The sequence below is a fragment of the Schistocerca americana genome, chromosome 11 (assembly GCF_021461395.2).
Source record: "Schistocerca americana isolate TAMUIC-IGC-003095 chromosome 11, iqSchAmer2.1, whole genome shotgun sequence".
NCBI classification, from domain to species: domain Eukaryota; kingdom Metazoa; phylum Arthropoda; class Insecta; order Orthoptera; family Acrididae; genus Schistocerca; species Schistocerca americana.
This window is the reverse complement of record NC_060129.1, coordinates 111,041,371-111,068,139: the sequence shown is the minus strand read 5'-3', so window position 1 is coordinate 111,068,139 and position 26,769 is coordinate 111,041,371. Positions and strand designations below refer to the sequence as shown.

At 46.6% G+C, this 26,769-nt stretch overlaps 1 protein-coding gene across 1 annotated transcript in view; it reads right to left on the bottom strand.

Annotated features, from left to right (window-relative positions):
- The window catches only part of LOC124554176 (alpha-mannosidase 2), a 792,511-nt gene that overhangs the window by 60,676 nt on the left and 705,066 nt on the right, over positions 1 to 26,769 (bottom strand). Inside the window, exon 15 of the mRNA XM_047128249.1 lies at positions 157 to 418. Within this exon, the coding sequence (XP_046984205.1) occupies positions 157 to 418 (262 nt within the window). The remainder of the gene's footprint in view (positions 1 to 156; positions 419 to 26,769) is intronic.

The following is a 26,769-nucleotide window of genomic DNA, read 5'->3' as shown; positions in this document are numbered from 1 at the left end:
AGTGTTTAAGACAAGAAAAATGAGATCCACTTGACATAAGTTCCGTTAAGGGACAAGGACTTTGTTGCTACATGTTGTGACTGAATTCGCTTCAATAACTGATTATGAAATTACTTCACTGCCAATAGGTTTGGACACAGTTCGGTCGAGAGTTACCTGGCGCAGCGGCCGGGTCGAGCTCCTCGAGCAGCAGCCAGTAGCGCGAGGCGGTGCGCTTGTTGTCGACGACGCCCTCGCCCATGCCGCGCGAGTCGTCGTACAGCGTGCGCCGGTCCAGCATCACCTCCAGCCAGCCGGGCTGCCAGCCGGCCGCGCCCTGGGCCCGGTTCACCAGCAGCGTCAGCCGCCGCCCAGAGTCCTGCACCAGCGCCGCCGTCGTCGCCGGGAAGTAGTTGCCCTCGATGCCCACGCGCTCCACCTGGCCACCACAGAGGACACACCGGTCACAGTCGAGCTAAGAGTATGCCTGGCTCTGGAACAAGTTGGCGTCTTACACAACAGCTTCTATCTAGTGGCCGAAACTAATCCCCAGCTCCGTACCCACAGGTCACCAAACACACTGTCCTACAATGTTCGGCCCTAGGCTCGAAACCATTTCCCACTTCTGGGCTCAATCCTGCTGCTTGTGGTATTACAAACACAACCTTCCACAAGGTTTCGTCTTTGGACCAGCACTAACTCACAGCTGTCCTCGGGGATTTCTCTTGCTCGGCTACGAACACACTGTCCTAAAAGGTTCAACCCTTGGACCAAAACTATTACCGCTTCTGACCTCATGACTACTTTTTATGGTGCTTCAAAGACACCATGTCCCACAATATTCCTTTCTAGAACCAAAAATATGAGGCTGTATTCAAAAGTTTTCAGAATATGAATTAAACTCTTTTGCGTCAGTGTCATAAATGGCTGTGAAATGAGTGGTTCGATTATTACTGGTGAACCGGGAAGTAGTTGCCCTCGATGCCCACGCGCTCCACCTGCCACCACACAGGACACACCGGTCACAGTCGAGCTAAGAGTACGCCTGGCTCTGGAACAAGTTGGCGTCTTACACAACAGCTTCTATCTAGTGGCCGAAACTAATCCCCAGCTCCGTACCCACAGGTCACCAAACACACTGTCCTACAATGTTCGGCCCTAGGCTCGAAACCATTTCCCACTTCTGGGCTCAATCCTGCTGCTTGTGGTATTACAAACACAACGTTCCACAAGGTTTCGTTTTTGGACCAGCACTAATTCACAGCTGTCCTCGGGGATTTCTCTTGCTCGGCTACGAACACACTGTCCTAAAAGGTTCAACCCTTGGACCAAAACTATTACCGCTTCTGACCTCATGACTACTTTTTATGGTGCTTCAAAGACACCATGTCCCACAATGTTCCTTTCTAGAACCAAAAATATGAGGCTGTATCCAAAAGTTTTCAGATTATGAATTAATCTCTTTTGCATCAGTGTCATAAATGGCTGTGCAATGAGTGGTTCGATTATTACTGGTGAACCGGGAAGTAGTTGCCCTCGATGACCACGCGCTCAACCTGGCCACCAGAGAGGACGCACCTGTCACAGTCGAGCTAAGAGTACGCCTGGCTCTGGAACAAGTTGGCGTCTTACACAACAGCTTCTATCTAGTGGCCGAAACTAATCCCCAGCTCCGTACCCACAGGTCACCAAACACACTGTCCTACAATGTTCGGCCCTAGGCTCGAAACCATTTCCCACTTCTGGGCTCAATCCTGCTGCTTGTGGTATTACAAACACAACGTTCCACAAGGTTTCGTTTTTGGACCAGCACTAATTCACAGCTGTCCTCGGGGATTTCTCTTGCTCGGCTACGAACACACTGTCCTAAAAGGTTCAACCCTTGGACCAAAACTATTACCGCTTCTGACCTCATGACTACTTTTTATGGTGCTTCAAAGACACCATGTCCCACAATGTTCCTTTCTAGAACCAAAAATATGAGGCTGTATTCAAAAGGTTTCAGAATATGAATTAATCTCTTTTGCATCAGTGTCATAAATGGCTGTGCAATGAGTGGTTCGATTATTACTGGTGAACAGGGAAGTAGTTGCCCTCGATGACCACGCACTCCACCTGGCCACCAGAGAGGACGCACCCGTCACAGTCGAGCTAAAAGTACGCCTGGCTCTGGAACAATTCGGCGTCTTACACAACAGCTTCTATCTAGTGGCCGAAACTAATCCCCAGCTCCGTACCCACAGGTCACCAAACACACTGTCCTACAATGTTCGGCCCTAGGCTCGAAACCATTTCCCACTTCTGGGCTCAATCCTGCTGCTTGTGGTATTACAAACACAACGTTCCACAAGGTTTCGTTTTTGGACCAGCACTAATTCACAGCTGTCCTTGGGGATTTCTCTTGCTCGGCTACGAACACACTGTCCTAAAAGGTTCAACCCTTGGACCAAAACTATTACCGCTTCTGACCTCATGACTACTTTTTATGGTGCTTCAAAGACACCATGTCCCACAATGTTCCTTTCTAGAACCAAAAATATGAGGCTGTATTCAAAAGTTTTCAGAATATGAATTAATCTCTTTTGCATCAGTGTCATAAATGGCTGTGCAATGAGTGGTTCGATTATTACTGGTGAACCGGGAAGTAGTTGCCCTCGATGACCACGCGCTCCACCTGCCACCACACAGGACACACCGGTCACAGTCGAGCTAAGAGTACGCCTGGCTCTGGAACAAGTTGGCGTCTTACACAACAGCTTCTATCTAGTGGCCGAAACTAATCCCCAGCTCCGTACCCACAGGTCACCAAACACACTGTCCTACAATGTTCGGCCCTAGGCTCGAAACCATTTCCCACTTCTGGGCTCAATCCTGCTGCTTGTGGTATTACAAACACAACGTTCCACAAGGTTTCGTCTTTGGACCAGCACTAACTCACAGCTGTCCTCGGGGATTTCTCTTGCTCGGCTACGAACACACTGTCCTAAAAGGTTCAACCCTTGGACCAAAACTATTACCGCTTCTGACCTCATGACTACTTTTTATGGTGCTTCAAAGACACCATGTCCCACAATATTCCTTTCTAGAACCAAAAATATGAGGCTGTATTCAAAAGTTTTCAGAATATGAATTAAACTCTTTTGCGTCAGTGTCATAAATGGCTGTGAAATGAGTGGCTCGATTATTACTGGTGAACCGGGAAGTAGTTGCCCTCGATGCCCACGCGCTCCACCTGCCACCACACAGGACACACCGGTCACAGTCGAGCTAAGAGTACGCCTGGCTCTGGAACAAGTTGGCGTCTTACACAACAGCTTCTATCTAGTGGCCGAAACTAATCCCCAGCTCCGTACCCACAGGTCACCAAACACACTGTCCTACAATGTTCGGCCCTAGGCTCGAAACCATTTCCCACTTCTGGGCTCAATCCTGCTGCTTGTGGTATTACAAACACAACGTTCCACAAGGTTTCGTTTTTGGACCAGCACTAATTCACAGCTGTCCTCGGGGATTTCTCTTGCTCGGCTACGAACACACTGTCCTAAAAGGTTCAACCCTTGGACCAAAACTATTACCGCTTCTGACCTCATGACTACTTTTTATGGTGCTTCAAAGACACCATGTCCCACAATGTTCCTTTCTAGAACCAAAAATATGAGGCTGTATTCAAAAGTTTTCAGAATATGAATTAATCTCTTTTGCATCAGTGTCATAAATGGCTGTGCAATGAGTGGTTCGATTATTACTGGTGAACCGGGAAGTAGTTGCCCTCGATGACCACGCGCTCCACCTGCCACCACACAGGACACACCGGTCACAGTCGAGCTAAGAGTACGCCTGGCTCTGGAACAAGTTGGCGTCTTACACAACAGCTTCTATCTAGTGGCCGAAACTAATCCCCAGCTCCGTACCCACAGGTCACCAAACACACTGTCCTACAATGTTCGGCCCTAGGCTCGAAACCATTTCCCACTTCTGGGCTCAATCCTGCTGCTTGTGGTATTACAAACACAACGTTCCACAAGGTTTCGTCTTTGGACCAGCACTAACTCACAGCTGTCCTCGGGGATTTCTCTTGCTCGGCTACGAACACACTGTCCTAAAAGGTTCAACCCTTGGACCAAAACTATTACCGCTTCTGACCTCATGACTACTTTTTATGGTGCTTCAAAGACACCATGTCCCACAATATTCCTTTCTAGAACCAAAAATATGAGGCTGTATTCAAAAGTTTTCAGAATATGAATTAAACTCTTTTGCGTCAGTGTCATAAATGGCTGTGAAATGAGTGGCTCGATTATTACTGGTGAACCGGGAAGTAGTTGCCCTCGATGCCCACGCGCTCCACCTGCCACCACACAGGACACACCGGTCACAGTCGAGCTAAGAGTACGCCTGGCTCTGGAACAAGTTGGCGTCTTACACAACAGCTTCTATCTAGTGGCCGAAACTAATCCCCAGCTCCGTACCCACAGACCACCAAACACACTGTCCTACAATGTTCGGCCCTAGGCTCGAAACCATTTCCCACTTCTGGGCTCAATCCTGCTGCTTGTGGTATTACAAACACAACGTTCCACAAGGTTTCGTTTTTGGACCAGCACTAATTCACAGCTGTCCTCGGGGATTTCTCTTGCTCGGCTACGAACACACTGTCCTAAAAGGTTCAACCCTTGGACCAAAACTATTACCGCTTCTGACCTCATGACTACTTTTTATGGTGCTTCAAAGACACCATGTCCCACAATGTTCCTTTCTAGAACCAAAAATATGAGGCTGTATCCAAAAGTTTTCAGATTATGAATTAATCTCTTTTGCACCAGTGTCATAAATGGCTGTGCAATGAGTGGTTCGATTATTACTGGTGAACCGGGAAGTAGTTGCCCTCGATGACCACGCGCTCAACCTGGCCACCAGAGAGGACGCACCTGTCACAGTCGAGCTAAGAGTACGCCTGGCTCTGGAACAAGTTGGCGTCTTACACAACAGCTTCTATCTAGTGGCCGAAACTAATCCCCAGCTCCGTACCCACAGGTCACCAAACACACTGTCCTACAATGTTCGGCCCTAGGCTCGAAACCATTTCCCACTTCTGGGCTCAATCCTGCTGCTTGTGGTATTACAAACACAACGTTCCACAAGGTTTCGTTTTTGGACCAGCACTAATTCACAGCTGTCCTCGGGGATTTCTCTTGCTCGGCTACGAACACACTGTCCTAAAAGGTTCAACCCTTGGACCAAAACTATTACCGCTTCTGACCTCATGACTACTTTTTATGGTGCTTCAAAGACACCATGTCCCACAATGTTCCTTTCTAGAACCAAAAATATGAGGCTGTATTCAAAAGGTTTCAGAATATGAATTAATCTCTTTTGCATCAGTGTCATAAATGGCTGTGCAATGAGTGGTTCGATTATTACTGGTGAACAGGGAAGTAGTTGCCCTCGATGACCACGCACTCCACCTGGCCACCAGAGAGGACGCACCCGTCACAGTCGAGCTAAAAGTACGCCTGGCTCTGGAACAATTCGGCGTCTTACACAACAGCTTCTATCTAGTGGCCGAAACTAATCCCCAGCTCCGTACCCACAGGTCACCAAACACACTGTCCTACAATGTTCGGCCCTAGGCTCGAAACCATTTCCCACTTCTGGGCTCAATCCTGCTGCTTGTGGTATTACAAACACAACGTTCCACAAGGTTTCGTTTTTGGACCAGCACTAATTCACAGCTGTCCTCGGGGATTTCTCTTGCTCGGCTACGAACACACTGTCCTAAAAGGTTCAACCCTTGGACCAAAACTATTACCGCTTCTGACCTCATGACTACTTTTTATGGTGCTTCAAAGACACCATGTCCCACAATGTTCCTTTCTAGAACCAAAAATATGAGGCTGTATTCAAAAGTTTTCAGAATATGAATTAACCTCTTTTGCATCAGTGTCATAAATGGCTGTGAAATGAGTGGCTCGATTATTACTGGTGAACCGGGAAGTAGTTGCCCTCGATGCCCACGCGCTCCACCTGGCACCACACAGGACACACCGGTCACAGTCGAGCTAATAGTACGCCTGGCTCTGGAAAAACTTGGCGTCTTACACAACAGCTTCTATCTAGTGGCCGAAATTAATCCCCAGCTCCGTACCCACAGGTCACCAAATACACTGTCCTACAATGTTCGGCCCTAGGCTCGAAACCATTTCCCACTTCTGGGCTCAATCCTGCTGCTTGTGGTATTACAAACACAACGTTCCACAAGGTTTCGTTTTTGGACCAGCACTAATTCACAGTTGTCCTCGGGGATTTCTCTTGCTCGGCTACGAACACACTGTCCTAAAAGGTTCAACCCTTGGACCAAAACTATTACCGCTTCTGACCTCATGACTACATTTTATGGTGCTTCAAAGACACCATGTCCCACAATGTTCCTTTCTAGAACCAAAAATATGAGGCTGTATTCAAAAGTTTTCAGAATATGAATTAACCTCTTTTGCGTCAGTGTCATAAATGGCTGTGAAATGAGTGGCTCGATTATTACTGGTGAACCGGGAAGTAGTTGCCCTCGATGCCCACGCGCTCCACCTGCCACCACACAGGACACACCGGTCACAGTCGAGCTAAGAGTACGCCTGGCTCTGGAACAAGTTGGCGTCTTACACAACAGCTTTTATCTAGTGGCCGAAACTAATCCCCAGCTCCGTACCCACAGGTCACCAAACACACTGTCCTACAATGTTCGGCCCTAGGCTCGAAACCATTTCCCACTTCTGGGCTCAATCCTGCTGCTTGTGGTATTACAAACACAACGTTCCACAAGGTTTCGTTTTTGGACCAGCACTAATTCACAGCTGTCCTCGGGGATTTCTCTTGCTCGGCTATGAACACACTGTCCTAAAAGGTTCAACCCTTGGACCAAAACTATTACCGCTTCTGACCTCATGACTACTTTTATGGTGCTTCAAAGACACCATGTCCCACAATGTTCCTTTCTAGAACCAAAAATATGAGGCTGTATTCAAAAGTTTTCAGAATATGAATTAATCTCTTTTGCATCAGTGTCATAAATGGCTGTGCAATGAGTGGTTCGATTATTACTGGTGAACCGGGAAGTAGTTGCCCTCGATGACCACGCGCTCCACCTGGCACCACACAGGACACACCGGTCACAGTCGAGCTAAGAGTACGCCTGGCTCTGGAACAAGTTGGCGTCTTACACAACAGCTTCTATCTAGTGGCCGAAACTAATCCCCAGCTCCGTACCCACAGGTCACCAAACACACTGTCCTACAATGTTCGGCCCTAGGCTCGAAACCATTTCCCACTTCTGGGCTCAATCCTGCTGCTTGTGGTATTACAAACACAACGTTCCACAAGGTTTCGTTTTTGGACCAGCACTAATTCACAGCTGTCCTCGGGGATTTCTCTTGCTCGGCTACGAACACACTGTCCTAAAAGGTTCAACCCTTGGACCAAAACTATTACCGCTTCTGACCTCATGACTACTTTTTATGGTGCTTCAAAGACACCATGTCCCACAATGTTCCTTTCTAGAACCAAAAATATGAGGCTGTATTCAAAAGTTTTCAGAATATGAATTAATCTCTTTTGCATCAGTGTCATAAATGGCTGTGCAATGAGTGGTTCGATTATTACTGGTGAACCGGGAAGTAGTTGCCCTCGATGCCCACGCGCTCCACCTGGCACCACACAGGACACACCGGTCACAGTCGAGCTAAGAGTACGCCTGGCTCTGGAACAAGTTGGCGTCTTACACAACAGCTTCTGTCTAGTGGCCGAAACTAATCCCCAGCTCCGTACCCACAGGTCACCAAACACACTGTCCTACAATGTTCGGCCCTAGGCTCGAAACCATTTCCCACTTCTGGGCTCAATCCTGCTGCTTGTGGTATTACAAACACAACGTTCCACAAGGTTTCGTTTTTGGACCAGCACTAATTCACAGCTGTCCTCGGGGGTTTCTCTTGCTCGGCTACGAACACACTGTCCTAAAAGGTTCAACCCTTGGACCAAAACTATTACCGCTTCTGACCTCATGACTACTTTTTATGGTGCTTCAAAGACACCATGTCCCACAATGTTCCTTTCTAGAACCAAAAATATGAGGCTGTATTCAAAAGTTTTCAGAATGTGAATTAACCTCTTTTGCGTCAGTGTCATAAGTGGCTGTGAAATGAGTGGCTCGATTATTACTGGTGAACCGGGAAGTAGTTGCCCTCGATGCCCACGCGTCCCACCTGGCACCACACAGGACACACCGGTCACAGTCGAGCTAAGAGTACGCCTGGCTCTGGAACAGGTTGGCGTCTTACACAACAGCTTCTATCTAGTGGCCGAAACTAATCCCCAGCTCCGTACCCACAGGTCACCAAACACACCGGTCACAGTCGAGCTAAGAGTACGCCTGGCTCTGGAACAAGTTGGCGTCTTACACAACAGCTTCTATCTAGTGGCCGAAACTAATCCCCAGCTCCGTACCCACAGGTCACCAAACACACTGTCCTACAATGTTCGGCCCTAGGCTCGAAACCATTTCCCACTTCTGGGCTCAATCCTGCTGCTTGTGGTATTACAAACACAACGTTCCACAAGGTTTCGTTTTTGGACCAGCACTAATTCACAGCTGTCCTCGGGGATTTCTCTTGCTCGGCTACGAACACACTGTCCTAAAAGGTTCAACCCTTGGACCAAAACTATTACCGCTTCTGACCTCATGACTACTTTTTATGGTGCTTCAAAGACACCATGTCCCACAATGTTCCTTTCTAGAACCAAAAATATGAGGCTGTATTCAAAAGTTTTCAGAATATGAATTAATCTCTTTTGCATCAGTGTCATAAATGGCTGTGCAATGAGTGGTTCGATTATTACTGGTGAACCGGGAAGTAGTTGCCCTCGATGACCACGCGCTCCACCTGGCCACCAGAGAGGACGCACCTGTCACAGTCGAGCTAAAAGTACGCCTGGCTCTGGAACAAGTTGGCGTCTTACACAACAGCTTCTATCTAGTGGCCGAAACTAATCCCCAGCTCCGTACCCACAGGTCACCAAACACACTGTCCTACAATGTTCGGCCCTAGGCTAGAAACCATTTCCCACTTCTGGGCACAATCCTGCTGCTTGTGGTATTACAAACACAACGTTCCACAAGGTTTCGTTTTTGGACCAGCACTAATTCACAGCTGTCCTCGGGGATTTCTCTTGCTCGGCTACGAACACACTGTCCTAAAAGGTTCAACCCTTGGACCAAAACTATTACCGCTTCTGACCTCATGACTACTTTTTATGGTGCTTCAAAGACACCATGTCCCACAATGTTCCTTTCTAGAACCAAAAATATGAGGCTGTATTCAACAGTTTTCAGAATATGAATTAATCTCTTTTGCATCAGTGTCATAAATGGCTGTGCAATGAGTGGCTCGATTATTACTGGTGAACCGGGAAGTAGTTGCCCTCGATGACCACGCGCTCCACCTGGCCACCAGAGAGGACGCACCTGTCACATTCGAGCTAAGAGTACGCCTGGCTCTGGAACAAGTTGGCGTCTTACACAACAGCTTCTATCTAGTGGCCGAAACTAATCCCCAGCTCCGTACCCACAGGTCACCAAACACACTGTCCTACAATGTTCGGCCCTAGGCTCGAAACCATTTCCCACTTCTGGGCTCAATCCTGCTGCTTGTGGTATTACAAACACAACGTTCCACAAGGTTTCGTTTTTGGACCAGCACTAATTCACAGCTGTCCTCGGGGATTTCTCTTGCTCGGCTACGAACACACTGTCCTAAAAGGTTCAACCCTTGGACCAAAACTATTACCGCTTCTGACCTCATGACTACTTTTTATGGTGCTTCAAAGACACCATGTCCCACAATGTTCCTTTCTAGAACCAAAAATATGAGGCTGTATTCAAAAGTTTTCAGAATATGAATTAACCTCTTTTGCATCAGTGTCATAAATGGCTGTGAAATGAGTGGCTCGATTATTACTGGTGAACCGGGAAGTAGTTGCCCTCGATGCCCACGCGCTCCACCTGGCACCACACAGGACACACCGGTCACAGTCAAGCTAAGAGTACGCCTGGCTCTGGAACAAGTTGGCGTCTTACACAACAGCTTCTATCTAGTGGCCGAAACTAATCCCCAGCTCCGTACCCACAGACCACCAAACACACTGTCCTACAATGTTCGGCCCTAGGCTCGAAACCATTTCCCACTTCTGGGCTCAATCCTGCTGCTTGTGGATTTACAAACACAACGTTCCACAAGGTTTCGTTTTTGGACCAGCACTAATTCACAGCTGTCCTCGGGGATTTCTCTTGCTCGGCTACGAACACACTGTCCTAAAAGGTTCAACCCTTGGACCAAAACTATTACCGCTTCTGACCTCATGACTACTTTTAATGGTGCTTCAAAGACACCATGTCCCACAATGTTCCTTTCTAGAACCAAAAATATGAGGCGGTATTCAAAAGTTTTCAGAATATGAATTAATCTCCTTTGCATCAGTGTCACAAATGGCTGTGAAATGAGTGGCTCGATTATTACTGGTGAACCGGGAAGTAGTTGCCCTCGATGCCCACGCGCTCCACCTGGCACCACACGGGACACACCGGTCACAGTCGAGCTAAGAGTACGCCTGGCTCTGGAACAAGTTGGCGTCTAACACAACAGCTTCTATCTAGTGGCCGAAACTAATCCCCAGCTCCGTACCCACAGGTCACCAAACACACTGTCCTACAATGTTCGGCCCTAGGCTCGAAACCATTTCCCACTTCTGGGCTCAATCCTGCTGCTTGTGGTATTACAAACACAACGTTCCACAAGGTTTCGTTTTTGGACCAGCACTAATTCACAGCTGTCCTCGGGGATTTCTCTTGCTCGGCTACGAACACACTGTCCTAAAAGGTTCAACCCTTGGACCAAAACTATTACCGCTTCTGACCTCATGACTACTTTTAATGGTGCTTCAAAGACACCATGTCCCACAATGTTCCTTTCTAGAACCAAAAATATGAGGCGGTATTCAAAAGTTTTCAGAATATGAATTAATCTCTTTTGCATCAGTGTCACAAATGGCTGTGAAATGAGTGGCTCGATTATTACTGGTGAACCGGGAAGTAGTTGCCCTCGATGCCCACGCGCTCCACCTGCCACCACACGGGACACACCGGTCACAGTCGAGCTAAGAGTACGCCTGGCTCTGGAACAAGTTGGCGTCTTACACAACAGCTTCTATCTAGTGGCCGAAACTAATCCCCAGCTCCGTACCCACAGGTCACCAAACACACTGTCCTACAATGTTCGGCCCTAGGCTCGAAACCATTTCCCACTTCTGGGCTCAATCCTGCTGCTTGTGGTATTACAAACACAACGTTCCACAAGGTTTCGTTTTTGGACCAGCACTAATTCACAGCTGTCCTCGGGGATTTCTCTTGCTCTGCTACGAACACACTGTCCTAAAATGTTCAACCCTTGGACCAAAACTATTACCGCTTCTGACCTCATGACTACTTTTTATGGTGCTTCAAAGACACCATGTCCCAGAATGTTCCTTTCTAGAACCAAAAATATGAGGCTGTATTCAAAAGTTTTCAGAATATGAATTAACCTCTTTTGCGTCAGTGTCATAAATGGCTGTGAAATGAGTGGCTCGATTATTACTGGTGAACCGGGAAGTAGTTGCCCTCGATGACCACGCGCTCCACCTGGCACCACACAGGACACACCGGTCACAGTCGAGCTAAGAGTACGCCTGGCTCTGGAACAAGTTGGCGTCTTACACAACAGCTTCTATCTAGTGGCCGAAACTAATCCCCAGCTCCGTACCCACAGGTCACCAAACACACTGTCCTACAATGTTCGGCCCTAGGCTCGAAACCATTTCCCACTTCTGGGCTCAATCCTGCTGCTTGTGGTATTACAAACGCAACGTTCCACAAGGTTTCGTTTTTGGACCAGCACTAATTCACAGCTGTCCTCGGGGATTTCTCTTGCTCGGCTACGAACACACTGTCCTAAAAGGTTCAACCCTTGGACCAAAACTATTACCGCTTCTGACCTCATGACTACTTTTTATGGTGCTTCAAAGACACCATGTCCCACAATGTTCCTTTCTAGAACCAAAAATATGAGGCTGTATTCAAAAGTTTTCAGAATGTGAATTAACCTCTTTTGCGTCAGTGTCATAAGTGGCTGTGAAATGAGTGGCTCGATTATTACTGGTGAACCGGGAAGTAGTTGCCCTCGATGCCCACGCGTTCCACCTGGCACCACACAGGACACACCGGTCACAGTCGAGCTAAGAGTACGCCTGGCTCTGGAACAAGTTGGCGTCTTACACAACAGCTTCTATCTAGTGGCCGAAACTAATCCCCAGCTCCGTACCCACAGGTCACCAAACACACCGGTCACAGTCGAGCTAAGAGTACGCCTGGCTCTGGAACAAGTTGGCGTCTTACACAACAGCTTCTATCTAGTGGCCGAAACTAATCCCCAGCTCCGTACCCACAGGTCACCAAACACACTGTCCTACAATGTTCGGCCCTAGGCTCGAAACCATTTCACACTTCTGGGCTCAATCCTGCTGCTTGTGGTATTACAAACACAACGTTCCACAAGGTTTCGTTTTTGGACCAGCACTAATTCACAGCTGTCCTCGGGGATTTCTCTTGCTCGGCTACGAACACACTGTCCTAAAAGGTTCAACCCTTGGACCAAAACTATTACCGCTTCTGACCTCATGACTACTTTTTATGGTGCTTCAAAGACACCATGTCCCACAATGTTCCTTTCTAGAACCAAAAATATGAGGCTGTATTCAAAAGTTTTCAGAATGTGAATTAACCTCTTTTGCGTCAGTGTCATAAGTGGCTGTGAAATGAGTGGCTCGATTATTACTGGTGAACCGGGAAGTAGTTGCCCTCGATGCCCACGCGTTCCACCTGGCACCACACAGGACACACCGGTCACAGTCGAGCTAAAAGTACGCCTGGCTCTGGAACAAGTTGGCGTCTTACACAACAGCTTCTATCTAGTGGCCGAAACTAATCCCCAGCTCCGTACCCACAGGTCACCAAACACACTGTCCTACAATGTTCGGCCCTAGGCTCGAAACCATTTCCCACTTCTGGGCTCAATCCTGCTGCTTGTGGTATTACAAACACAACGTTCCACAAGGTTTCGTTTTTGGACCAGCACTAATTCACAGCTGTCCTCGGGGATTTCTCTTGCTCGGCTACGAACACACTGTCCTAAAAGGTTCAACCCTTGGACCAAAACTATTACCGCTTCTGACCTCATGACTACTTTTTATGGTGCTTCAAAGACACCATGTCCCACAATGTTCCTTTCTAGAACCAAAAATATGAGGCTGTATTCAAAAGTTTTCAGAATGTGAATTAACCTCTTTTGCGTCAGTGTCATAAGTGGCTGTGAAATGAGTGGCTCGATTATTACTGGTGAACCGGGAAGTAGTTGCCCTCGATGCCCACGCGTTCCACCTGGCACCACACAGGACACACCGGTCACAGTCGAGCTAAGAGTACGCCTGGCTCTGGAACAAGTTGGCATCTTACACAACAGCTTCTATCTAGTGGCCGAAACTAATCCCCAGCTCCGTACCCACAGGTCACCAAACACACCGGTCACAGTCGAGCTAAGAGTACGCCTGGCTCTGGAACAAGTTGGCGTCTTACACAACAGCTTCTATCTAGTGGCCGAAACTAATCCCCAGCTCCGTACCCACAGGTCACCAAACACACTGTCCTACAATGTTCGGCCCTAGGCTCGAAACCATTTCCCACTTCTGGGCTCAATCCTGCTGCTTGTGGTATTACAAACACAACGTTCCACAAGGTTTCGTTTTTGGACCAGCACTAATTCACAGCTGTCCTCGGGGATTTCTCTTGCTCGGCTACGAACACACTGTCCTAATAGGTTCAACCCTTGGACCAAAACTATTACCGCTTCTGACCTCATGACTACTTTTTATGGTGCTTCAAAGACACCATGTCCCACAATGTTCCTTTCTAGAACCAAAAATATGAGGCTGTATTCAAAAGTTTTCAGAATATGAATTAATCTCTTTTGCATCAGTGTCATAAATGGCTGTGCAATGAGTGGTTCGATTATTACTGGTGAACCGGGAAGTAGTTGCCCTTGATGACCACGCGCTCCACCTGGCCACCAGAGAGGACGCACCTGTCACAGTCGAGCTAAAAGTACGCCTGGCTCTGGAACAAGTTGGCGTCTTACACAACAGCTTCTATCTAGTGGCCGAAACTAATCCCCAGCTCCGTACCCACAGGTCACCAAACACACTGTCCTACAATGTTTGGCCCTAGGCTAGAAACCATTTCCCACTTCTGGGCACAATCCTGCTGCTTGTGGTATTACAAACACAACGTTCCACAAGGTTTCGTTTTTGGACCAGCACTAATTCACAGCTGTCCTCGGGGATTTCTCTTGCTCGGCTACGAACACACTGTCCTAAAAGGTTCAACCCTTGGACCAAAACTATTACCGCTTCTGACCTCATGACTACTTTTTATGGTGCTTCAAAGACACCATGTCCCACAATGTTCCTTTCTAGAAACAAAAATATGAGGCTGTATTCAAAAGTTTTCAGAATATGAATTAATCTCTTTTGCGTCAGTGTCATAAATGGCTATGAAATGAGTGGTTCGATTATTACTGGTGAACCGGGAAGTAGTTGCCCTCGATGCCCACGCGCTCCACCTGGCCACCAGAGAGGACGCACCTGTCAGTCGAGCTAAAAGTATGTCTAGTTCTGGAACAAGCTGGGGTCTTACACACGATGTCCTATCTTGTGACCGAAACTAATCCTCAGTTCTGTCCTCACAGGACACCAAACACACCGTCCTACAATGTTATGCCCTACGCTCAATCCTGCTTCTTGTGGTACTACAAACACACAATGTCCCACAAGGTTTCATTTTTGGACCAGCACTAATTCTCAGCTGTCCTCAGGAATTTCCCATTCTCGGCTATGAACACACTGTCCTACAAGGGTTAATCGTTGGACCAAATCTACTACTGCTTATGACCTCATAACTCCTTGTTGTGGTCCTTCAAAACACCATGTCCCACAATGTTCCATTCTAGAATCAAAAATATGAAGTTGTATTCAAAAGTTTTCCGAATATGAATTAACCTCTTTTGCATCAGTGCCATAATTGTCTGTAAATAAGTGGTTCAATTAGTTCTGGTGAACCGGAAAGTAGTTGCTCATGATGCCCACGCACTCCACCTGCCCACCACAGAGGACACACCTGTCACAGTCGCGCTGAAATTATATCTGGCTCTTGAACAAACTGACATCTTACACATGAGGTTCTGTCTTGTTACCGAAACTAATCCCCAGCTCCCTCCTCACTGGTCACCAAACATACTGTCCTACAACATTTGGCTCTAGGCTCGAAACCATTCCCTACTTCTGGGCTCAATCCTGCTTCTTGTGGTATTACAAACACACAATGTCCCACAAGGTTTAGTTCTTGGACCTGCACTAATTCTCAGCTGTCCTCAGGGATTTCTCTTCACACTGTTCTACGAGCTTCGACCCTTGGACCAACACTACTACCACTTATGACCTCATGACTCCTTTTTGTGGTGCTTCAAAGACACCGTGTCCCACAATGTTCCACTCTAGAACCAAAAATATGAGGTTGTATTCAAAAGTTTTCAAAAATAAATTAACCTCTCTTGCATCAGTGCCATAATTAGCTGTGAAATGAGTGGTTCAATTGGTAATGGTGAGCATATTTAGCGTCTCATGTTTCAATCAGTCTCCAGTTTTGCACCAGCTCGCATGAAAGAGCAGTGTATCCATAGGAAGTTTCATCCCAAACCTAGAAAAACTGCTGCAGAGACGCTGCAAATGTTGAAACGAGTTCTTTGAACCAGTACTTTGGTTGAGACATGAGCCAACAACTAGTATAAGTGTCTCAAAAAAGGGAAAAAAACAACAGATAACGATGACCTTCCAGTTGGCTGTCAATTGGTATCATGCTAGCAACTACTCAGGAATTGAGGGATCTGGTACTCCAAGATGGCATACAGCCCACCAAAGATCTCTATAGTTATTTTGGGAATACGTCATGATAAGCTACGGTCTCCCAGAAGAGCTGAACACGAGAACAAATGCGGCTAATTTATGCCAGGATAGTTGCAAGATGGTACGAAGCAGTACTGTGACGAAGTTAGCAGGGTACAAAAAATGCTTCGAAATGATCCACACATTTTTTTTAAATTTATCAGCGGTGGTAAATGTTGCTTTATTCCTGTGATTTTCAGGCTAAACTGTAATCGACACGAGAGTAACATTAGGTCACTAACTTGTTTGTTTCATACTGTTCATGAAGAGTACGTCCCCATTCATCAATCAGTAAATACCTAGTCCATCGCAATGCAAGATGTTTCATGGTGAACAGGAGGAGAAAACGGCCACAGAAGTGGAGATGTTTCATGGTGAACAGGAGGAGAAAACGGCCACAGAAGTGGAGTACAAACACCTGGGAATACAATACCTGACTATCTCTCTCTCTCTCTCTCTCTCTCTCTCTCTCTATATATATATATATATATATATATATATATATATATATACTCCTGGAAATTGAAATAAGAACACCGTGAATTCATTGTCCCAGGAAGGGGAAACTTTATTGACACATTCCTGGGGTCAGATACATCACATGATCACACTGACAGAACCACAGGCACATAGACACAGGCAACAGAGCATGCACAATGTCGGCACTAGTACAGTGTATATCCACCTTTCGCAGCAATGCAGGCTGCTATTCTCCCATGGAGACGATCGTAGAGATGCTGGATGTAGTCCTGTGGAACGGCTTGCCATGCCATTTCCACCTGGCGCCTCAGTTGGACCAGCGTTCGTGCTGGACGTGCAGACCGCGTGAGACGACGCTTCATCCAGTCCCAAACATGCTCAATGGGGGACAGATCCGGAGATCTTGCTGGCCAGGGTAGTTGACTTACACCTTCTAGAGCACGTTGGGTGGCACGGGATACATGCGGAAGTGCATTGTCCTGTTGGAACAGCAAGTTCCCTTGCCGGTCTAGAAATGGTAGAACGATGGGTTCGATGACGGTTTGGATGTACCGTGCACTATTCAGTGTCCCCTCGACGATCACCAGTGGTGTACGACCAGTGTAGGAGATCGCTCCCCACACCATGATGCCGGGTGTTGGCCCTGTGTGCCTCGGTCGTATGCAGTCCTAATTGTGGCGCTCACCTGCACGGCGCCAAACACGCATACGACCATCATTGGCACCAAGGCAGAAGCGACTCTCATCGCTGAAGACGACACGTCTCCATTCGTCCCTCCATTCACGCCTGTCGCGACACCACTGGAGGCGGGCTGCACGATGTTGGGGCGTGAGCGGAAGACGGCCTAACGGTGTGCGGGACCGTAGCCCAGCTTCATGGAGACGGTTGCGAATGGTTCTCGCCGATACCCCAGGAGCAACAGTGTCCCTAATTTGCTGGGAAGTGGCGGTGCGGTCCCCTACGGCACTGCGTAGGATCCTACGGTCTTGGCGTGCATCCGTGCGTCGCTGCGGTCCGGTCCCAGGTCGACGGGCACGTGCACCTTCCGCCGACCACTGGCGACAACATCGATGTACTGTGGAGACCTCATGCCCCACGTGTTGAGCAATTCGGCGGTACGTCCACCCGGCCTCCCGCATGCCCACTATACGCCCTCGCTCAAAGTCCGTCGACTGCACATACGGTTCACGTCCACGCTGTCGCGGCATGCTACCAGTGTTAAAGACTGCGATGGAGCTCCGTATGCCACGGCAAACTGGCTGACACTGACGGCGGCGGTGCACAAATGCTGCGCAGCTAGCGCCATTCGACGGCCAACACCGCGGTTCCTGGTGTGTCCGCTGTGCCGTGCGTGTGATCATTGCTTGTACAGCCCTCTCGCAGTGTCCGGAGCAAGTATGGTGGGTCTGACACACCGGTGTCAATGTGTTCTTTTTTCCATTTCCAGGAATATATATATATATATATATATATATATATATATATATATATATATATATATATATATATATTGTGGTCCATTTATCGTGAGCGGGCAAAATATATCACGAAATAAGCATCAAATGAAAAAACTACAATGAACGAAACTCGTCTAGCTTGAAGGGGAAAACCAGATGGCGCTACGATTGGCCCACTAGATAGCGCTGCCATAGGTCAAACGGATATCAACTGCGTTTTTTAAGACAGGCACCCCCAGTTTTTATTACATATTCGTGTAATACGTAAAGAAATATGAATGTTTTAGTTGGATAACTGATAATCCATGCTGCTGCAAACGTTGTCGAACTGTTCGTGCAGATGGTCGTTGTCTTGCAAACTTCCGCACCTGTTGACACAGGGATCGAGGCGTGGCTGCACGATCTGTTACAGCCGTGTGGATAAGATGCCTGTCATCTCGACTGCTAGTGATACGAGGCCGTTGGGATCCAGCACGGCGTTCCGTATTACCCTCCTGAACCCACCGATTCTATATTCTGCAAACAGTCATTGGATCTCGACCAACGCGAGCAGCAATGTCGCGATACGATAAACCGCAACCGCGATTGGCTACAATCCGACCTTCATCAAAGTCGGAAACGTGATGGTAGGCATTTCTCCTCCTTACACGAGGCATCACAACAACGTTTCACCAGGCGACGCCAGTCAACTGGTGTTTGTGTATGAGAAATCGGGTGGAAACTTTCCTCATGTCAGCACGTTGTAGGTGTCGCCACCGGCGCCGACCTTGTGTGAATGCTCTGAAAAGCTAATAATTTGCATATCACAGCATCTTCTTTCTGTCGGTTAAATTTCGCGTCTGTAGCACGTCATCTTCGTGGTGTGGCAATTTTAATGGCCAGTAGTGTAAAAAGAATAACAGAGCTTTTGCTTATTCACTCCCTTCTTGCTTGTTGTAACCGTTTAAGAAATTTATCTTTCTCACAATCCCTGTTGGACCTTTGAGTGACTTCCATGGTACTTTTCTACCAATCATACATCTTTTCCTTTAGTATTTGGTTCTCTAGCTTCCCAGAAGCACCTATCATATTTATACTCTCCTATCTGCAACATTACACTCTTTCCACACTGTCGCTCACACAACTCGTGTCGACAAGTGCAGAAGCAGAAAAGACAGCAGACAAAAGCTTTCTGTAAAGTGCATGTAGAATACTGTGGCCGGAAGATGCGCGGATGGCAGGGTATGGGAGGGGAGAGCTGTGGGTAGGGGTGGGGGTTAGGGGCAGGCGCTGTAGGGGAAATGCCGAGCTCTGGAGGGGAAGTGCCGTTCTGAACTGAAGCCTACACTCACATTTTTTTGTAAATATTAAGTGGGACCTCTTCACGTCATACTTGTTTGGAGACCATTCAAAAAGATCCACAGTCACCTCTGCCCTGGTTAGTATCTGAAAAGAAATTCACTGAAAATGTGGCGATTTACTTCTGCCTGGCTTTAAACCATCTGTAACTTTCACAGGTCCGTGCCCGGTAGCTGAGTGGTCAGTGCGACAGAATGTCAATCCTGAGGCCGCGGGTTCGATTCCCGGCTGGGTCGGAGATTTTCTCCGCTCGGGGACTGGGTGTTGTGTTGTCCTAATCATCATCATTTCATCCCCATCGAGGCGCAAGTCGCCGAAGTGGCATCAAATCGAAAGAGTTGCACCCGATGAACGGTCTAACCGACGGGTGGCCATAGTCACACGACATTCATTCGCTTTCAGAGAAGCGTTATCAGTAGTGAATTTTGAGTAAAACCTACATTTCTCTTGCTGCCATGTTAAAATTAGCTTCTTTTGCGAAAAAACAGCGGAGTTTACAGTGATTCATCTCACTAACATGTTGCACAGACACAATTACAAGAGAATCCTGAAACTGTTGTTAAGTAAGTGACGAACTGACGAAAACTGTGTTCAATTGCTAATGAAAAAGCACATCCTTGGTACAAAAATAAACGTGTACTGTCTTCACTTACATCGTTCCAAAACCTACAGCATTTCTCGTTTCACAAGATATTCTACATCTACGTGATTACTCTGCTATTCACAATGAAGTGCCTGGCAGAGTGTTCAATGAACCACCTTCAAGCACTCTGTAAGAGTACGCGGGAAAAACGAGCACTTAAAATTTTTCTGTGCGAGCCCTGATTTCTCTTATTTTATCGTGATGATAATTTCTCCCTATGTGGGTGGGTGCCAACAGAATGTTTTCGCAATCGGAGGAGAAAACTGGCGATCGAAATTTCATGAGAAGATCCCGTCGCAACGAAAAACGCCTTTGTTTTAATGATTGCCACTCCAATCCACGAATCATGTCTGTGGCACTACCTCTCCTATTTCGCGATAGTACAAAACGAGCTGCCCTTCTTTGTACTTTTTCGATATCATCCGTCAGTCCCACCTGATGCGAATCCCACACCACACAGCAGTACTCCAGAACAGGGCGGACGTGCGTAGTGTAAGCAGCCTATTGGTGGCTCTTAAAAATTACATTCTTTCATCGAAAAAGTCTGTACTTAGCAGATTAACGTGTTAGATAATGAGTTTTCACATAATAATCACATGCCAAAATACTCTTCTCTTTGCGTGCTATCATTTACCAAAATCGCGTTTCCATTTCTCAAAGCATTTATGAAATATGAGGTATGTTGTGAACAAGAGGTCTGTTCACAAAATTCCGCTACTTTGCCCACAAAATTTTTATGCGCTTACCTTTTACTTATTGTGCACGGTTTCCTTCGAAATTGATACAAGCGTCCCAATGCTGTTTCCACTTCCGGAAGCAGTCTCGGTTCACCTCTTGCTGGATCGTGCGAAGCGCCGTCTGCGAGGTTTCTATTATCTCGTCTATCGTTGCAAATCTCCGTCCTTTCAACATTGTTTTCAACTTTGGAAATAAAAAATGGTCTGCAGGGTCCAGGTCTGGACAGTGTATGCCCTGTATTACACTATCAAATTTCTTTGTCAAAGATTTGATCAAAGATGTGATCAAATATTCGTCAAATATATTTGACAAACATCTTTGAGGTGGCGCTAAAAAGGAGTATTACACTGTCATCATATTTTTCGTCAAAGTTCAAGATGGCTGACAACAACAACTTGTTATTAAGTGCAGCAGCTGCATGTACCACAGTTGCACTGTGAGCACATGCGGGACAGAAGCGGGGGAAAAAAAGGAAACGTATCTGGGTGAAGCCGTGGGTTTTACGACGACACGATAAAAGCATTCAACAAAACTTGTTACGTCAACTTATAGTCGAAGACGTCAAGTCGTACATCAGTTACTTAAGAGTGGATGAGCATACATTTCTGTATGTGCTCTGTGAAGTGTATCCTCATATCACAAAGCACAATATTCACTTAACAACTGCGACATCTTCAGAAGACAGGCTCACTGTAACACTCCGATTCCTTGCTACAGGAGAGGGTTATGTTATGTTAGGTTAGGGTAGGCCAGGTCTCCAATTCTCTTAATCTATTTCTGTATTCAGGGTGCCTCACGTTGTAAAGCGCCTCATCAGCTTCAGACATCTCTATTAATTCTGTAGTTGTCGGCACACACCAATTGTATTTACCGGCAATGTTTATAAAAACACTAGAGATGACAGAACGCTGCAGCGATGCTAGCGCTCCACGTGGTAACAAGTCACATTGCAGTGAACAGAAGAAAAGCGACTTCTTTGATCAAATCTGTTGTGGCGTAATAAGACAGCTACGCCACACTGAAGTAGCCGAAAGGCACACGTAATCTCAAGTAGGCTAGATAGAGGTCTGAAACAGGATACTTATTGAATGATATAAAGAAAAGTACGTAGCTGCTATTACTTAACTTTTAATCCTTGTTGTATACATCGTTCTTGATGAGACATTTCATACGATAACTATCAAACTAGGTAAGGCTAATGGCGCCTTGCTAGGTCGTAGCCATGGACTTAGCTGAAGGCTATTCTAACTGTCTCTCGGCAATTGAGAGAAAGGCTTCGTCAGTATAGTCGCTAGCTACGTCGTCCGTACAACTGGGGCGAGTGCTATCCCGTATCTCGAGACCTGCCTTGTGGTGGCGCTCGGTCTGCGATCACACAGTGGCGACACGCGGGTCCGACATGTACTAATGGACCGCGGCCGATTTAAGCTACCACCTAGCAAGTGTGGTGTCTGGCGGTGACACCACAAAATCCACAGTGAGGCCCTAGATTTGGTCAAATATTTGACGGCGTTTGACAAAGTGCCCTATTACACCATCAAATTTCTTTGTTTTATCGTGATGCAAGATCCGTGAATCGCCTCACCACATTTCAGGCCGTTTCCTTCACACATTTTCTTGGAGGCGTCGCAATACATCCCGATAATTCCATCGATTAACAGTTTGTCCCTGTGACACGGATTCATGACGAACTAATCCTTCAACGTCAAAAAAAAAAAAAAAAATAAATAAATAAATCCTAACAGCATGGCTTTGATATTTGACCTTTCCTGACGAGCTTTTGTTGGTCTTGGAGAACCTTTCCCGAAGCACAATGAAGGTTGAACCTTGGTCTCAACATCACAAGCGTAGACCCACGTCTCATCACGAGTTATGATTCTCTTAAGGAACATCTCGTTCTCATTTGCGCGATCCAAAAGCTCCTCGCAGATTGCGAAGCGAAGAAGGTCTTTTTGGTGCCAACTCGTGAGCAATGGGACGAACTTGTCGGCAACACGATGCATTTCACGACGCTGTGTCAGGAGTTCACGAGATTATCCAACTGAAATGGTACATTCTTCTGCAATCTCTCATACCGACAGCCTTCGACTGGCACGCACAATTTCGTTCACGTTGCTGATGGAGTACGGCTCCATCAATCATCACCGTAGGCTTCCTGCATCATTTAGTGTGTCTCCTTAAACATTCTCTTCACTTTCCCGCAAAATTTGATGCAGACATGTTGCTCCTCTAATTTTGCGATCTCGAAATTCGCAAACTGTGTGACGCAACGTTCTGGTCCATACAGCACTGAACAATAACTAACAGACATACGAGAGTCGTCCACAAAGTAATTCCCGTTTCTATTTCTATCCGCGGCAGCTCTACGATCGCAGTTACTCTGACTCGAGGAGAAGACATGTACGCCATTTTCAGATCGCTGCTGCCGACTTGTGCTTTGTACTGCTTGTTTATAATGTCGGCCGTAATTGAAAATGCCGCCGCGTGGCGAAATTTCGTAATGGTCTCGCAGTAACCAAATGAATTGATTATTTGGCGCCGGCCTGGGTGGACGAGCCGTTCTAGGCGCTTCAGTCCGGAACCGCGTGATTGCTACGGTAGCAGGTTCGAATCCTGCCTCGGGCATGGATGTGTGTGAGCTCCTTAGGTTAGTTAGGTTTACGTAGTTCTAAGTTATACGGGACTGATGACCTCAGAAGTTAAGTCCCATAGTGCTCACAGTCATTCTTGATTGTTTGCCCTCGTGGTAAGAAATCAGTCAGGAAAATGTCTTTTCTGTCCCAAAAAACGGTGCACATGACTTTTCGAGGTGTCAAGATTCGTTTAGGCTTAACCTTCGTTGGCGACGAAGTGTGCTTCAATGCCGCTCAGGGTGGCCGAGCGGTTCTAGGCGCTACAGTCTGCAACAGCGCGACAGCTACAGTCCAGGTTCGAATCTTACCTTGGGCATGGATGTGTGTGATGTCCTTAGGTTAGTTAGGTTTAAGTAAGTTCTAGGGGACTGATGACCTCAGAAGTTAAATCCCGTAGTGCTCAGAGCCATTTGAACCTTTTTTTTTGAGCCTCCATTCCATTTATTGCCGTTTTGTTTCAGGGTTGTCGTACGATACCCAAGTTTCATCATCCGTGACTATCGGAAAAAGAAAACCATCGCCTTTTTCATTGTAGCGTCAAAAACTGAAGTGCACTGCCCATCTGTTGTTTTTCGTGTTGTTCAGTAAGAATTTTGGGTACCCAACGTGAACAAAGTCTTCGAAATTTCAGTTTTTCGGTAACAATTTCATGAATAAGTGAGTGATTTGCGGAACTTCCATAGCAAAGGGCCGGCCGGGGTGGCCGTGCGCTTCTAGGCGCTTCAGTCTGGAACCGCGTGACCGCTACGGTCGCAGGTTCGAATCCTGCCTCGGGCATGAATGTGTGTGCTGTCCTTAGGTTAGTTAGGTTTGAGTAGTTCTAAGTTCTAGGGGACTGATGACCACTGATGTTACCGAGCGAGGTGGCGCAGTGGTTAGACACTGGACTCGCATTCGGGAGGACGACGGTTCAATCCCGCGTCCGGCCATCCTGATTTAGGTTTTCCGTGATTTCCCTAAATCGCTCCATGCAAATGCCGGGATGGTTCCTTTCAAAGGGCACGGCCGACTTCCTTCCCCGTCCTTCCCTAATCCGATGAGACCGATGACCTCGCTGTCTGGTCTCCTTCCCCAAACCAACCAACCAACCACTGATGTTAAGTCCCATAGCGCTCAGAGCCATTTGAACCGTTTTCCATAGCAAGGGCACTAAGTGTAAACTTACGGTTGCGCTTAATCTTCTCTTCAATTGTGTGAACCAGGTCATCAGTAACCACAGACGGGTGTCCTCTTCGTTCTTCATCGTGCACTTTATCACGCCCTTCATTGAACAGTCTGACACATATTCTAACCATTGAATCACTCAGCATTTTGTCCATAATCCTCCCAGATTTGCCAATGAATTTCCTTCGGTTTAACTTTCTTTGCATTTAGGAAACGAATCTCAGATCTGATTTCACACACGGCAGCATTTTCAATTACGGCTGACATTATAAAGAAGCAGTACAAAGCACACGTCGGCAGCAGCGATCTGAACATGGCGTACATGTCTTCTCCTCGAGTCAAGAGTAACTGCCGCGCATGCCCGGAACTGCGGTCGTAGCCTGCCGCGGATAGAAACAGAATCGGAACTTACTTTCTGGACGACCCTCGTACAACAATGAAAGTTGCGGCAGTTACAAAATAAACACAGCTATGTGCAGCAATGCCAGCTGCATTTCGCTCCAACACACAATTGGCGCTAAATTACAAATGTTCAGGAATGTTTTGAACAAACGTCGTACAAACATTACGCTTTCGTTTGGCAGTGTGTTTACATTGGCCAGCCGCTTGTTGGTCCAACAGCAGCTGAAGTTGCGTTGAAACGGTAGGAGCTTCGTGACTCATTGTCTTGGACTCTGAATAAACGAAGGGCGTTTGATTTATCGGTAATTTCCAAGAATGATTGCCTATCGAAGTTGCGGGCTCCAAACGATACATATCGAACGTGCGATCGTAAATCGATCATGCGACCCCGGTGGCGGGCGTTGTGATCGTCATTTTTATCTGTTTTCTGTCGTTCCCTTGCTTGATCTAAATTACATACCTCAGCGAATTATTTGCGAGTTGCTAGGGAAACCCAGACGATTTATGTCGTTAGTGAGTGGGATGTCTAATGTTCTTAACGCTTCTTCGGCGGATTCTCTCACATGGGAGAATCTAATTCCATGTTTATGGAGTGTAGAAAATTGTTCGACTTCTAGTAGCAAATATGGAGTACTACCAGACGAGGAAAGAAGGGACTGTGTAGACGGGACTAGTGCAGCAGGGGATACAAGCCGTCGGCTTTGAACAATGACGTCACAAGTCGCCAGAGAGCATGTATTAAAGAAATGAAAGAGCTGAGGAGAATGTTGAGAAACAAAGGAATGCGAGAGAGATAAACATTGATCTTGTCAAAAGCATAAGTGTTTTTTGACTTTTTTAAAAAAAAATCTCACGAGATAGAATAAACTGATCCTACTTTATTAAGCAATATCTTGTCAAAAGCCGAGAAGCGATTGTTCTTAATGTTCTAGCTACCTTCAGTACGTAATAAGTGTTTTTCGACTTAAAAAAAAAATCTCACGATATAGAATAAACTGATCCTACTTTATTAAGCAGCTCCCTTCAGTACCTAATAAGTGTTTTTTGGCTTTTTAAAAAAAAATCTCACGAGATAGAATAAACTGATCCTAGTTTATTAAGCAATATCTTGTCAAAAACCGAGAAGCGATTCTTCTTAGTGTTGTAGCTCCCTTCAGTAGCTAATAAGTGTTTTTTGGCTTTAAAAAAAAATCTCACGAGATAGAATAAACTGATCCTACTTTATTAAGCAATAGTGTTTTTTTTGGCTTTTTTTAAAAAAAAATCTCACGAGATAGAATAAACTGATCCTACTTTATTAAGCAATATCTTGTCAAAAGCCGAGAAGCGATTCTTCGTAGAAGCAATAGTGTTTTTCTGGCTTTTTAAAAAAAAAATCTCACGAGATAGAATAAACTGATCCTACTTTATTAAGCAATCAGTAAAAGAACGAAACTGAAACATAACAGCAAAAGCTTATTAGAACACAGAACTGCTTTATTATCTATGCCTCGAAGTGAAGACATTACGATCTATGACTAAGGAATGACGTCATTGTTCAAAGCCGACGGGTTGTATCCCCTGCTGCACTAGACCCGTGTAGACTCTGGTGGTGCGAAATACGTAAAACTTCGTAAGAACAGTTTCGACGCTGAAATACTGTTACAATTTCATTGCGGACAGTGCGAGAAACGAACGAGTATCAGGAAGAATACATGGTTCGTCTCTTCCAAATTATCCATCCACACCACCGTAATGGACTTTCACATGACGACAATACCGACAACGAGTAAGGTAAGTCGTTTCCTTTGCAATTACAAGT